At 38.2% G+C, this 15,966-nt stretch overlaps 4 protein-coding genes across 5 annotated transcripts; 1 reads left to right on the forward strand and 3 right to left on the reverse strand.

Moving 5' to 3' along the window:
- On the forward strand, positions 216-4,753 carry LOC105163094 (ethylene response sensor 1). 2 transcript variants are annotated; one of them, XM_011081318.2, is made up of 6 exons: positions 216-518; positions 1,670-2,578; positions 2,718-3,086; positions 3,190-3,456; positions 3,570-3,697; positions 3,848-4,753. In XM_011081318.2, exons 2-6 carry the CDS (start codon positions 1,679-1,681, stop codon positions 4,077-4,079), a joined length of 1,896 nt encoding a protein of 631 aa, XP_011079620.1. In that variant the 5' UTR covers positions 216-518; positions 1,670-1,678; the 3' UTR covers positions 4,080-4,753. The 2 variants fall into 2 exon arrangements, with proteins under 2 accessions (XP_011079620.1, XP_011079619.1); XM_011081317.2 differs by having other exon boundaries at positions 216-408.
- Positions 4,688-7,163, reverse strand: LOC105163096 (60S ribosomal protein L19-1). The gene is made up of 5 exons (XM_011081319.2): positions 7,020-7,163; positions 6,033-6,155; positions 5,377-5,690; positions 4,947-5,011; positions 4,688-4,864 (listed from the first exon to the last, which is right to left on the reverse strand). Exons 1-5 carry the CDS (start codon positions 7,129-7,131, stop codon positions 4,840-4,842), a joined length of 639 nt encoding a protein of 212 aa, XP_011079621.1. The 5' UTR covers positions 7,132-7,163; the 3' UTR covers positions 4,688-4,839.
- On the reverse strand, positions 8,347-11,126 carry LOC105163097 (subtilisin-like protease SBT1.5). The gene has a single exon (XM_011081320.2). It carries the CDS (start codon positions 10,937-10,939, stop codon positions 8,558-8,560), a length of 2,382 nt encoding a protein of 793 aa, XP_011079622.1. The 5' UTR covers positions 10,940-11,126; the 3' UTR covers positions 8,347-8,557.
- On the reverse strand, positions 13,412-14,633 carry LOC105163098 (ethylene-responsive transcription factor ERF071). Its single transcript, XM_011081322.2, has 2 exons — positions 14,319-14,633; positions 13,412-14,235 (listed from the first exon to the last, which is right to left on the reverse strand). Exons 1-2 carry the CDS (start codon positions 14,473-14,475, stop codon positions 13,637-13,639), a joined length of 756 nt encoding a protein of 251 aa, XP_011079624.1. The 5' UTR covers positions 14,476-14,633; the 3' UTR covers positions 13,412-13,636.

The following is a 15,966-nucleotide window of genomic DNA, read 5'->3' on the forward strand; positions in this document are numbered from 1 at the left end:
TACACCCCATACCTCCTTAACATGGTTTTATATTATTTACTACTATTTATTATTGGCGCGTAACTTACTGTAAGCCAATGAAATGTTGCGTAAGCACGTGCGAGTGGGGATGGATCCGAAGCAGTCTTCACACGTGTATTCCCGTTCATTGAACCAGAGCTCTGCCCGTCGCTTTTATGCCCCGTGACGGCTCATAGCTATAAGCGCTTCTTTCCCTCCACTTTACTCACTTTTTGCTGACTCATCTTACTTTTTCCTCATTTTCTACTCCTGAAATCCTCTCTCTGTTTTGTTATACGAAAATTTCAAAACAAGTGCAAGTTTATCAAAGTGAATGCAGTGCTCCTCCTGAAGCAGAATCTGCGGCGGAATGAAGTTTCCCAATCACGTAATGTAATTTGTTGACAGGTATTTTCAGTTTTCTCGGAGATATGTAGTACAGTTCGTGGGGATGTTGTGATTTTGGAGAATGCACCTATGTGTGCGATATTTCAGTTTTTGCGCTTGATTGACTCGAGGTGATGGTGAAACTAGTTCGGTTTATTGTTTGTTATTCTTCTTATTCATCAGATCCTGTTGGACTTGGAGTTTTTACTTGTGTGATGATGAGAAATACTTGATGAATCTATTAGTACTTCTCTAGTTCTTTTGCATCTTGCTGCTGTTCTATAATATACGTGGTCTAAGAAGATTAGGCGTTGTTGAGGATTTTGAAATGGAATATTATCTATTGTGCTGGTGACTATAGCACACAAACATGTAGATGAAGCTATATGCGTGTTAAATTTTTTAATATCACGTGAACTTATCTATGTGGCATTTGATTGTGTTCTGTGCCTTGGAAGGATGCTTTGATTTGTTTAACACAGTCGCATATTCTGGACTTGTGGTAGGCATTGGTAACGAAATGAGAGGGTAAGTTCAATTTATAGATAACTTGTTAATAATTGATGAAGATAACAAGTATTATTTAAATTATGGTCTCCAGAATCATATGAAGATCATCAGAAATTTGAATTTAGATTTCTTGCCTGATGTCATGTAAAACAGAAGTACTCATTGGATAACTTGGAGCAGTTTGTTGCAAAGTAATTGATGTTGATTGGTTTATAGGAGAGGGAGAAAGATTACAAGGAGAGTTCTGAGGATAACATAACATTAACCGATACCGATCTTTCTAAATTTACTTTGAAACTTTTGAGAATTTGCTTGTCTGAGTGCATCTTTGCATTATGATTACCAGCTTGAAAGTTGTCACCGCATAAGCATAGTGCTAGGCAAGGTAATGGCCAATTTTAAGTTAAAATAATATCTACATGCGAACGCCACTTAATGTAAAAGAAAAACATGTTCACGTTGATTCCTCAAAGAAAATGTTTACTTTATTGATGAGTGTTCTATAGTATATCATCTTGATAGTTCTATTGTTATTTGAATCTATCCACATTTTTTGGGATTTTCAGTGCCAAGTGCAGAGGAGTTTCAGGAAATCTTGTACTATGTTGATTGACATGTATCTTGTTGAGGTTTTTTCTATTGATTTCCTGTTTGCTTCTTCTCTCATGTACTGCTTCTTAGTCAGAACTATTCATTCCATTAAAAAATCATATGTTTACATTATAAAGTTATGATGATGCAGCCTGATATAACCGTGACTTCTCTTTTTCAGATTCTTGTAATGGAATCCTGTGACTGTGTCGAGACTCAGTGGCCAGCTGATGAACTCCTGGTGAAATATCAGTATATATCAGATTTTCTTATTGCGATTGCATACTTCTCCATTCCATTGGAGCTTATTTACTTCGTTCAGAGGTCTTCTTTCTTCCCGTATAGATGGGTGCTAATACAGTTTGGTGCTTTTATTATTCTTTGTGGAGCAACCCACCTGATTAATTTGTGGACATTCTCTCTACATTCAAAAACTGTTGCAATGGTAATGACCATAGCTAAAATGTCTACAGCTGCTGTCTCATGTGTGACAGCTTTAATGCTTGTTCATATCATTCCTGATTTGCTTAGTGTGAAAACACGGGAATCATTTCTGAGAAGTAAGGCTGAAGAATTAGATAGAGAAATGGGACTCATCATAAAACAAGAAGAAACTAGCAGGCATGTGCGCATGCTGACTCATGAGATCAGAAGTACACTTGACAGACACACAATCCTGAGAACTACTCTCGTCCAGCTGGGGAGAACCTTGGAGTTGGAAGAATGTGCACTGTGGATGCCATCAAATAGAGGTTTGAATTTGCAACTATCCCATACTCTGAGCAACTTGATACCTGTTGGATCCACTGTTCCTATCAATCTTCCTATAGTCAATGAAGTCTTTAGTAGTGATGAAGCAATCCATATTCCACATACATGCCCCCTGGCAAATATTAGGCCTCCCGCTGGTAGATATGTTTCTCCTGAAGTTGTTGCTGTCCGTGTACCGCTCTTACACCTCTCAAATTTCCACATTAACAACTGGCCTGAACTGTCAGCAAAAAGCTATGCTGTGATGGTTCTGATACTTAATGGCATAAGAAAATGGCGTGACCATGAGCTTGAACTTGTTGAAGTTGTTGTTGACCAGGTTTGTTGGATAGCTTCTTCTATTAATTGTTCTGATTGCAAGCTCTTGATTTGTCCTACTTTAATCTCATGTATGCCCCATAAACAGTAAAATGCTGCTCACGATGTGTTCCTTCTGTCAACCAACTTGCAATGTTTAGGTTGCAGTGGCTCTTTCTCATGCTGCTATTTTGGAAGAATCCATGCGGGCTCACGATCAGCTTGTACAGCAAAATGTAGCTCTTGATCTAGCTCGACAAGAAGCAGAGATGGCTATCCGTGCTAGGAATGACTTTTTAGCTGTCATGAATCATGAGATGAGAACACCAATGCAAGCAATTATATCTCTGAGTTCAGTGCTCTTAGAAACTGAGCTAACTCCAGAACAAAGGGTTATGATAGAAACCATACTTAAAAGTAGCAATGTCCTAGCAACACTCATAAATGATGTGCTAGATCTTTCCAAACTCGAAGACTGTAACCTCAAAGTGGACGCCAAAATGTTTAATCTTCAGGGAGCATTTACAGAGGTAATAGAAACAGATTGTAGTCTCCTGTGTTTCTTTATTTCACCAACTTGTAGACCCTTTTTTCAAAAATGATAAGTAATCTAATACTATTCTTGTACCATAGGTTGTCAACTTGATAAAGCCGATCGCCTCCTTGAAGAAGTTGTCGATGACTTTGGCATTGGCTCTGGACGTACCTGTATATGCTACCGGTGATGAAAAACGACTAATGCAGGTCATATTGATTATTGTGGGTAATGCTGTCAAGTTCACAAAGGAGGGTTTTGTTGAAGTTGAGGTTTCTGTTGCAAAGCCAGAGTATATTCGATGCTGGAGACCTTCAGAATTCTGTCCGCCATCAACTGATGGCCACTTTTACCTGCGAGTGCAGGTCTCCTCAACCCGTTTCCTTTTCTTTGTTCCCCCCTTATTTTTCAGCTTTATAAACCGGTAACTGCTTAATCTGAAAATTTTTCACTTCATTCACCATTTATCTGAACACAGGTAAGGGATTCAGGGTGTGGTATCAATACTAATGATATTCCGCGTCTGTTCACCAAATTTTTTGAGCCAAGGAGCTCGTCAAATCGACGGAAGAGTGGTGCGGGTCTCGGGCTTCCCATTTGCAAAAGGTCAGTGTATCAAGTTAGATCTTTCCGATTCTCCCATGTGTCTAGAATTGAAAGCAATATTCCTTCTGGCAATTAGCGTGAGAAAAAACAGTAACTATTTCATTTGCTAGTGTTTAGGATTTATTTGACTCTTATGGATAATCGACTCAGGTTTGTCAATCTCATGGGAGGTGAAATCTGGATAGAAAGTGACGGCCTGGGTAAGGGTAGCACTGTTACATTCATAGTCAGACTTGGCATATGCAACAACCCAAATGTTTTACCAGCGGCTGCTGTAGACGAAGCAAGTCATCGACGAGATGATCTCTTTAATGCAGACTTCAGCAGAAATGACGACTTGGCGTCTCTGTCAGTTCCACGTTATGTAACGACTCCTCAATAGGTTAGCATGCTTGGGCGTGCAGGTAACACGCAAGTAAGGGGCACATATCAACTCGCTAGTCACTAACAAAGGAATAAACGTCAAATGTGGCCACGTTGATATTTAAAATTTAATACGGACGGTTTATTGCTTCAAGTTCATATAAATGCTGGCTATATTTGCTTTTGTTAGATTCTTTTATGTTAATAAACTCCTGATAAGTAACTACTTTGCATCTTCCAAACGGTACACGCCCCCAATTACGTCATATGCAAGCATTTTATGGTAAAAAACGTAAAACCAAATATAATATAAGATACCATGAGTTCTAAAGAACAACACATGGTAAAGGTGTCCCATTGATGGTAAAAGTTAAAGAGACATGTAAAAAACCCTTTAGCCTACATCAATTGGTGATTTAAGCTGATTAAACAATATGCTTACGCCATCAATTAGCATACACTAGTGTTGGAAAATGTTTAAGTAGCAGTCGCATCTGTGATTCAAGGGAACAGCAACCACAAAATTAATAAGCAAATAGTAAAAACATCTTATAAAAGGATGGAAATATCCGAGGAAAATTTTAGAGGCATCATGTAAAAACCAGCTTATAATTTAACATACTATAGTGAAAACAGATGGGTGTAATTTCAATACTCCTTTCACTAAACAACATAGTTATGTGATTACGACAATACAGATCAAAAAAGCTAAAGTGCAATTCTAACGAAAACATAAAATCAACATAGAGGCACTGATTGCAGAAACTGGTCATCATGGATCATTTCTTGGACTTCTTAGTTCCCCTGCATCATACATGTTTAAACTATCAGATAACATATTTCACAAAATACAAAGAGATCTATGGAACAATTAGAAATCACTTACTGAGCTTGCTGAGATGTAGGTGCAGGGGCTGCTGCGGCAGGTGGTGCTGCTTTTTCTCCTGGTCCCTGCAGTAGTTAAACAAAAAATGAAGATCCATGTTAAATTTCTCTAATATAGAAGTCCAATCATGAAATGGATTATGATTGTGTAATAAAAGAACAGCAGAGATTGCACAAGAGAAAGTGGAATGCATCTCTTTCTTCAACTAAATGAATATCCATTTCTATAGCTAACAAACACTGTAAATGGCAAAACAAACATAAGCACTCTGAACAAAGTCATCTGCATCATATCCACACTGATCCCAAGACAGGCCAACATTTGACAAGGATGACAAATGAATCTATACACAAATACATAACAAAATAAGCATGCACATTAGTGATCATTCACAGAATTGTTATCACAAAATATTCAACAAAAGCAATACCTGAGCAAGTCTTTCTTCTCTCCTTGCAATCTTTCTTTCCCTGCTAGCCTTGTTCTTTGCCCTCTTGGCTTCAAACTGATCAGACAATGTCTTCTCCCTAGCCTTCTCTGCCTTAGACTTGTGGATACTCTCCATCAAAACACGCTTGTTCTTGAAAACATTACCCTTCACCTTCATGTACATATCATGATACATGTGCTTGTCAATCTTCTTTGACTCCCTATACTTGCGTAACAAGCGCCTAAGCACCCTCATTCTCCTCATCCAAAGCACTTTAGTGGGTAGTCTTGCCTCCCTGGTACCCTTACGCTTACCTGAAATCAACCAGATAAGTCACCAAAAGATACCTCTATCAGTGAAGTGCAAGGATACAACTACAGTTAAGTTACTAAAGGAATTCCTGATACTGTTTATGATTTAACTCAGCAACTACAGTGCAAAAAGCCAAGGCACAAATATCAATATCTGATATATATAATATATATGAGGCTAGGCATATCTCATATGAAAATGCAGCAATATTAACCATAGAAATATCAATCTAGCCTACTTATATTTAGGCCACAAGCTCTTAAAAAGCATAAGATAAGTCACAGGACCAACTAAGACTGATCAAGTATCACATGTGGTAGTTCCCAAAAATAAAAAAGCAATACCATATCCAGAGTGGCGTCCCTTTCTCTTGGCCTCCTTCATTCGGCGAGCACGGGATCGTGAGTGAATCTTGGTTGGTTTCCTGATAATGAAACCATCCTTGACCAGTTTCCTAATGTTTTGTCCTGTGTCCATAAGATAGAATATTCATAATGCTAATACAAACATCTGGCAATAATGTAGGGACAGAATAAAGACATCACCACAGAAGCAAGGCACAAACAGTTATACTGGATATTCAATACAACATATAGCAGTCCGTAAGGCCTTAGGAGACGCATGCTTGTCTTGAAACTCAAAACCAAAGGCAGGCTATTGTTTGCATAATGAAATACTGGTTCACTCAGCATAATTTCCTTTCAATAATAATTTCAGCAAGTCTTCCTGAATAGACAACTATTTGCACTTCCATGGCAATTAGATGCGATAGTGGATATCACGACTCTGTTGCCCTTAGTTCTACATAACCTCCATCATTCCTCGACCACAGCATAATTACTATTGCATTAGTTAAAAGGCTAACTACCTAAATGCACTAATTCATAAGACATACCCTACAGCAGATGCAATTTGCACAAGCAATTCCACAACGGAAATCAATACATGCATATACTCAACAATAAAATAAATTATCTAATGTTTTCAATATTGGAATACTTATCACTGCTCTTTATAGCTGCAATCACATACGAACAACACAGCTATGATTAATTAAGATCAATAACAACCTGAACGAACGATGTAGGAAAGAATAAACAGCTCCATGCTACTCAAACAAATCCTTGCTAACAAAGAACAGGTCGCAATCAACAATCTTAAAAACATTAAAAACAGCAAAAAAATAGAGAGCAAACAACATACAGGTTTATCGTCACATAATTAAACGAAAAAGATCTAAGAGTAATGATATCGGAAACTGATACCAAGCAAACACAACTCAAACAAGTAAAGTATAGGTATGCGAGAGAAGAGTGGAGATTAGAGCGTACGAGAGTTAGCCATGGAGATTTCATTGCCTTCATTGGGGTCGAGCCAAACCTTGCCCTTGCCACACTTGAGTACGCTGGCGGCGAGCCGCTTCTGTAGCTTAAGCGACACCATCTTTTCGTCTCCCTCTCTCTCTCTAGTGGGTGTGCTAACTGGAAGAAAATGAGGGGCGATGAAGATAAGCGTTTTATACGATGCACAATTAGCCCTAGGGTTTATGATGGGGTCTTATCTCATTTGGGCTTTTTGTTAATGGGCTTATACTAATTGGGCCTAATAATTTTCATTGTGGGCTCTGTGCTGTAATCCAGCTGCACGTTTTGTAATTGTACTCCATTTTAAAATATTAATTAATTAGCCATAAAGAAACAAATATTACATTTTCATTAATCTTTTAATTCTTTTCTACATCTCAACTCAATTCTATGATGATTGATGCTCATTTCTATATTAATTGAATTAGTTTATTATAAATTATTGTTGCTTCTCCAGCTACAATTTTACACATAAAATTAACTTAATATGTACTGGTTTAAAAAAATATTTTATACATTTAATGCGTATTACCTATGTATAATAATAATATAAACATAAACTCAATGCATGTACACTCTGGATGACTTCTTTTTAATTTTATTTTTCCACATAAACTTTGTTTTAATTATTTTTACTTAATATTATGCAAGTTTATAATTGTTTATCTTTATCCAAAAGTTTCACCATATCTTTTTTGATAGTTTAGATAATTAAAATTTTATTTTGATATATAATAACACTTAAAAGATATTTTTTATTTTTCACTAAAAAAATAATTTTTTATTTTCTATTCAATTTAAATAAATGCATCATTAATTTTCTTTATCCAAAAGATTCACTCATTTTTCTATGTAGATTATTTAGTAAAATGATTCTTTTTTTTTTTTTATGTTCACTTTACTTTTATATTTTTCTACTTATTAAAATTTAAACAATAATCAAGTCATTTATTTATAAATACAAATTTCCCGTGTCTTTGTACAGATTACTAACTGGTATAAAATATCATACAAGACTAAGTGGTCTTATTCCATACAATGAAATAAATAATTATGTCGTGTCTCCCATTTTATTTTTTCCGTGTTATTTAAATTAAGGAGACCAATTTTGCACTTGAAGAAAATTCTTAATTGGGAATCAATTTGATCAAATTTAAACTATTATATAATAAATATAATATAGTTATAAATAGATTGTGTGATCATCTCATTTAAAAAAATTCCAACTTATCCAGCTTTTGAAATTAAGTGGTTTGAGCAGTTGAATCTTATTAGCCTGCATCAAACATATAAGTTAATATCCTCAACAACCACCGAAATATATATTTGTCGCATAAACATAGTGAACATCAACTACCAAATGAGGACCAAATTTCAACTGCCTATCATGCATCCTCAACTCCATAACATTCACAAACATTAATTCTTGAAATCTCCATGTTTCTGCAACCTCAGCTGCATGACTCAAACTTATACACAACTATATAGTGCACCTGCAGATTCATTTAAAAACCCTGCTTCAACATCACTACCACCGGCGACACCACCTGCCGCCGCCCATCAGACCATGCTATCTTCCCAGCCTCCGTTACGATATTACCAGGGGCCACCACCAGCTTATCCGCCTTTATCCTCACGCTGTAACTTTGCTTTTCACCCTTTGATTTGAATTCCATCTTCGCCGGATTTACCGTCAGAGTTACCCCTTTGGGATTGGTCACTGTCACGCCGTACACAGCTCCGCTTTCACTGACATGAGTTACAGTCCTGGTAACCACAATCTCAAGATCCTTGTCTGCAGACGCCTCAAATTCAACCGAGATCGCCGGGTAATTAAGATCCCACGGCTTTTGTTTTTTACTGCAACTGATTGGCCTCCTAGCTATTTGCCTTATTTCTCGACGGGTGAAATTTGATGCACAGAGAAAATTAACGTAATTATTCGGACTCAAGTCGTACACGAATCCAGGATCAACGGCTTTCTCTGGATCCACGTGTCCTGCCCCAATATCCCAAACCGTTGATACATTGTAAGCTTTCTCATCCAGTAGTGGTTTGCCTTCGCTGTCATGGCTGTAAGCCGTGGTCATCATAGCTGACCGGATCATAGCCGGTGACCAGTCGGCATGGGCCCCCTTCAGCAGCGCCGCCACGCCGGAAACATGCGGGCAGGACATCGATGTGCCTGATGCCACATTGAATTCTGTACGCCGTGTGTCAGAGGATAGCTCGCTCGGTGCCACCCCGTCAGGCCAAGCTGCTAGGATGTTTACACCTGGCGCAATGATGTCAGGCTTCAGCACGTACGGTGACTCAATGCTGGGGCCTCTCGCCGAGAAGGATGCTACCACCGGCGCTGGTTTAACGCCGATCTCGGTGCCGAGAAATACCATCGTTGCCCTTGGGTTTGGACTGGAATTGATGTACTCGCGAATTATCAGGCGTGCGGATTCGGTGACGGCGAGCCCTGGAATTAAATGAGAGTCTGCGACTAGGCCTTCGCCGATTGGCGGAACGTTGGCCACCACGACTCCGGCGCCGCCTGCTTTTTTAACAACCTCTCCTTTAGCGACTCGGGGGTTGCCGCCTCGATCACACACTACGATTTTGCCACGTACGGATTCTTCATCCAATGACCCCGCCGTGCAAATGGCGGCAGAGAAACTTCCGGCGCGTCTACCGCCAATAGTCCGGCTTGCATTTCCACCGTATACCAGAGGAAGATAAGTTTTTTCAGGCAAAGGCAGGCCGGTGTAGAGTGACGCTCCGTTTATCACCCGTCCATCTTCAAGCACGAGATCAGCACGGAATCTTCTATCAATTGTGCTAGCGCCGACTGTTGTCATCCACGGTGCAACATTTGTCACCGTCATTTTAGTTGGACCCTCGTTACCAGCAGACGCCGAGACCAAAATGCCCCTCTCCATTGCACCGAATGCACCAATTGCCATAGGGTCTAGATTGTATGGCACAGCGCCGCCGCCGACGGAGATTGAAATGATATTCACCCCGTCCTCCACCGCCTTATCGAAGGCTGAGAGAATATCGGAGTCCGTGCAACCATTTTTCCAGCAAATTTTGTACACTGCTATTCGTGCTTTAGGCGCAACTCCGACAGCAACACCACTGGCGTAGCCGAAAAAAGAGGCGTTGCTGACAGCTCTGCCGGCAGCGGTGGAGGCGGTGTGTGTCCCATGGCCATCGGAGTCTCTAGCTGATTTAAACTCTTCAGAAGAATTAATCCCGCCCTTTCGAGCTTCATATCCGGCGGCAAAATATCGAGCGCCAATGATTTTCTTATTGCAGTGAGCTTTGGTGAAATTCTGTCCTCCTACACACTCGCCTCTCCAACTGGAAGGGATGGGCCCCAGACCTTCATCATGAAAACTTCGATGTTCTGGCCATATTCCGGTATCGAAAATCCCTATAATAACGTTGGAGCCTGAGTCAGATTCAGACAACAAGCCAGCCGGGTTACCCGAGGATAAGCCGAGGAAGTGAGGGGATCTAGTTATGTGTAAGTGGCGAAGACGATCGGGTAGAACGGCCAAAACCCCGGGGCGTGTCTCGAGCTGTCGGGCTTGTTGTGGAGTTAGTTTAGCAGAAAAGCCATGGAAAACAGTTCTGTAGACATGCAGAAGTTCTCGAGAATTCTGCGTCTGAGTGGTTATGGTGGTCTCAGAGTCCAAAGGGTTGGAATCAAGGCTTCGAAGAGTGGCCTTGTACCACTGTTCCACATCAGAGAAAGCAGAAGGTTTCAAGTCATTTTGGACTCTGACAATGAAGGTCTGAGCACTTTGAGCATCATCAGCATCAGGAGGTTCACTGTAAACAAGTGAGGAGGAGACGGAAATTACAACGACGAACAGAAACCCCAACCGGCCCATTTTGGATTTCAGGGAGAAATTACTAATAAGGATGAAGATGGGCGTGACTGCTACTCTATTCTCAACTCCGAATATATAGAGAGAGAGTCTGGAAAAGGGACAAAAAGCAAGTCGTAAAGATGCGTAGGAAACGTTGAAAATTCACAAAACGCCTAAAAATAGTACGAGAATAGCATGACGATTGAGGAGTGGAGGCCAGCCAGCGTACATACACCAATTTTCCCCCATGCGGAGGTGGCGAAATTGTGAATCTTGTTTCCAACTCCAGGAAATCATCACGCTTTTTTTGAAACAAAGTAATCTTATAGGTAACTTGTTTCCCATGAGATGCTTTATATATTGAAATTTTCCTATGTTCTTGGCAACTATAATAATCAGATATCTATACCGTTCGTATTTGAATTTGATGTATATCGTCAACTAATTAATGCAGTTGTTAGTAGCGTAAAACCACGTTTCTCTACCCAAGGACCCTAGTTTCTTAGTCAGAACAACCTTTTTTCCTAGTATATATCTTCCTTGATTGTAAAAAAGTATCCATACTAGTGTAATTAATTATATTTGTTAAAATTATTTAATTGTATTCATTTGGGGCTTAAGAAATCCATATAGCTGCACTCCAATATGTATACTTGAAAATATGACTAAAAGTGATTACTTAATGATATTGAAAATCCATAATAATAGAAGGTATGGTACAATATTCAAATATAGACACATGATAATTTAAAAGTTGGATTCGTAACCAATGAGGATTAGATTAGTTGGTGAAGTTGAGCCCCATGATGTATTGATCATGAATCGAGTTCCACTAATTTGAATATTAATTAGTTTTCTTTTACAGTAGTTATTGATTGATTAGAATATTAATAATTAATACATACCGATAATGATGTGATTATAACCAAGTACTCTATTTCTAGAAAATAGAGCATTTATCAACGGATATATATATTGCACCCTCACTCAAGAGTCAAGACCCCTTTTTCTTTTTTTCAAGAATGGAGCATTAATGGCAAAATCGGAAGAAGGGGTGACATCAAATCCAAAGATGGGAATTGAGATGGGTTGGATTTTAATGTGGGTGATGTTAGGGAAGAGAAGAAGACAGGGAGGGAAGGGGCATTGGAAATGGCTCCAGAGAAAGGGTTTGGCTTATAAAGTTGGTGTGTATGGCGGTTTACTATTTATATCACCAGAAGATATGCATGGACCTATTCGGAATTCGGTGCCTAAAACTTCACAGCTATTTCTACGTAATGGGATCACATTTCGCATCCTCTTGCTTTTTTGAAGATGGGGTCGTTCGCAATTGATTGCACTCAGATACGTAGTTTGACATATGGGATGGAGAGTGTGAGCTAAGGCCTATGAGTGCATGCAGTGTGGGTTGTGGATCGATTATAAGTTTGTTCGTTTAATTAGATTGGGATGATTTTTTGGGGTTTAGTATAGTGACAATTATATATATAGATATATTATTGTTTTGTGACAATGTATGCTTTTATTACAATTATATTTATCATAATTAATGCATATGTCTGATAGTGATAATCAGCAAAAGTGTAAAGGCATAAAATATCGATACGTAAAATAATAAATATTCATACATAGTTGTATATATATATATTATACCTATCTCAATAACTGTTTACAACTTCAATATTTTTTATGTATTTAACTAAAATAAAAAAATAATTACATTATTAATTTTTTATATTAATTACACACACATCTACTGTACCTCTACACTATACATAAATATGGATGGAGAGAGTGACTGTTATATTTGGGTTATTGCGGGGCTATAGCCCAAATAGCCTTAAGAGTCAATGTACTCATCTAAAGCTAACGCCACAATAGAGAAGCCCATATAGTTTGGGGTTGGTGAAATCGATTTTGAGTTGGTCAACACAAACATAACCCTTAATTTATTTAATATTTTGTTTGGGATGGTGGGGGAGTCATGTTTGTGTAGTAGCAGCCAGCAGGCCTATTAATTCAGAAATTGTACTAGTTTGTAGGTACAAGACTAATAAATAAAAACTTTGTAATTTCCAAAAAGCCTCAAAGCTGTGGGCGGCGCTGATAGTATGAGCCCCTGGGTAATGGGTAAGCGAAATACCGTCAGCGCCTCTTTCGTAAACTGCACTGCGCAGCCTTTTGTTGCAACTTTACACCGACACGCTCCAACAAATACTTTGGGAATAGTGTAATAATAAAGTAAGTTTTAATCAAAATTCTTCTGTTCTCTTGCATGCCCACTCAATACTTTCCACCGCTTTTGCTCCATATAAAATTATTTATTTATTTTTAAATTAAGGTAAAAATTCATGAACTTGTTGAGCTCTTTCTATGTTTTATTATTATAAAATACTTGAACCCATTTTATTTATTTATCAAATCAAATTAAATATAAATTTATACGTATTTTGTAATTATATTTATGTTGCAACAAAAAGAATGGGGGGCTTAACTAGAAAAGCAAAAGATCTGCAATTACAACCACTAGATGGGAAACTCGTAATTACATTTATTCGACAAACACTGGAAATCTTAACACATTTCACCAGAGACATATTACTCCTAAGCCCTAAACATTATAATCACGAAAGCATCAATTACTCCATAATTTACAGATTAATCCATAATTAGAAAAGCAAAATGGAAGAACAACACCACCAATCACAGACACCTCTAGAGTCCACCGGAAACTTCATCAAAGCTCCAGAGTTCAACCGTCTCCGGTGGCGGATTAGTCGGCGCCGCTGGGGACTGCCCGTCGAGATACGGAATCTGATAGAATTTCATGTAGTTTTCATAAGCCATCAGCTCCTCAGACAGCTTCTGCACTTCGTTGTCCGCCTCCGGCGGCACCTCAAATTCAATCACCGCCTTGGTACTATTCTTACCATTTCCATTCAGATCATGATGCTTTACTTCACCCGCATTATGGGCAGAATACAACTCATTTTCCAATCCCGCCTGGTTGAACTCACTATAGCTATGCCCAATATTGTAGGGTTTACCAGGGTTAGCATTGTAACTATAGCTGTAATCAACGTCCTCATTGGGGAAATTAACTTTTGCTTTCTTTCCTCTGATTTTACGGGCTTCTCTGTCGTAAGCCCGGGCAGCTTCTTCTGCAGTGTTGTAGGTGCCCAGCCAAACTCGAACGCCTTTCCTCGGGTCACGAATTTCGGCTGCCCATTTGCCCCAAGGCCTTTGCCTTATTCCCCTGTACAGGTTTTTCCTCTGCTTCTTCTTAGCAACAGGTTTTTCCGCAGGCTCATCACCTGAGAGCAACAAAAATCACCAGAAATTAGCGAATCCGAAGAGAGTAAAACTCAGAAACAGGAAGAATGAAGTAGTTAGTTACCTGTAGAGGGGCGGGGCCTTTTTAGAGGTGGAGTAGAGTTCTGATCATTGGAGCAACTGAAAGCAGTCGGCCAGAAGTCGGCGGAGGTGGGACAGAGATCAGTGGATGAGACGCGGCGGCGGGGAATAAGGCCAGCGAGGATTGCACCGCCACACATTCTTGGTTATGGTTTCAAAATTTGTATGGTTTATGAAGAAAATAAGAAAGCAGCAATAGAAGAAATGATTTGAAGGGTTTCGTGAAGGGAGAGTTTGGGTTTGTGCTTGTGGGTTATGGGTTATGGGTTGTGAGGTGAGCGTTATGGAACGTAGGGCGGTTTTGTGGTATATATACATGGGGCGTGGTGGGCGGGGTTACTTCGCGTTGGGTGCGTGGTGGGGGCGACTCGATGGCGTTTGGTAAATGGTGAATAGCTAAGCCAACTCGCTTTTGCTAGTTGTCAGTGCGACTTGTGTCCCCAATTCCATTGCTTTTTTTAAATTTAAAAAATCACTCACTCAACAACTTTTGTAAATTTAAATTACGTACGAATTACACTGTAATTTATTGTAATTATAAATATTTTTTTATTTAAAATAATATATTTTAAAATCTTGACTATTTATTGTGAGATATTAGTTAATTGATCGTTAATTGTAAAAAAATTTATAATTTTTCAAACTAAAAAAAAATTATAATTATAACAAATGTAAGTAAAATTCATTTTAATACCTTTACTTTAATTAATGGCATATTTTGTAATATTTAAATATATATATTTATACACCGCACATACAAAATATTGTATATATATATGAATAGTATAATCTTTAAATATTTACATAATATAATACTAATTAATTATTTGGATTGAAAATAAATAGGTGTTTCGATGGGTGGAAGAAAGAAAAAACATTTAATTGAACAGAGTATAGTGGTCAACATTAAAACGGAATTACGGCATGATTTGTTTGACGATAATCAACAAGTCACGATAGATTAAGGATGTCAGAGGGCCCTGCCCCCGAATGAAAACCTCGGATGCCCACGGTTGCTCCAAAGTTGAAAGTCGGGGACGTACCACGTCATATATTACATTAATTACAACCTTAAACTTATCCAAACCTCATCTTATAAGTATTTGATACTATATATATACTTACTAGTTTTCTGTTGGATAATTAGTATACAGTTTTAATATAAATTGATGTAGGCAGTTTATTCTATGGTTATAAATGGATTAAATTCCTCCAACTCTTTCATTGAATACAAAACAGATCAAATCTGCATATTTTAGTTGGGTCAGTTCAATTCGATTCAATTTTATTTCAAGCTCAAACATGTATGGACTCATGATGATCAGATGATCAATCACAAATCTGAGAAATTGTATAATTATGAAAATCTATAAATATAAGGCCTCTATGCACTAAGAACAACTCTTGATATCCACGCATTTTTTACGACCTTATATATTTCTCCTATATATATATGACTTTATTTACTTGGGCACTGTAGTGCAGTAATTAGGATCTTTCTAATGTGATTCTTATTATTTTTTATTTTATAAGTCACGTATCAGTAAAAATCAAAATTATATTAAAACTTTGTTTACGAACTTGAGGAAGCATATCAAAAGAATAAATTAGGTAAATCATGGAGATAAGGT

The sequence above is a fragment of the Sesamum indicum genome, linkage group LG6 (genome assembly GCF_000512975.1).
Source record: "Sesamum indicum cultivar Zhongzhi No. 13 linkage group LG6, S_indicum_v1.0, whole genome shotgun sequence".
NCBI lineage: Eukaryota > Viridiplantae > Streptophyta > Magnoliopsida > Lamiales > Pedaliaceae > Sesamum > Sesamum indicum.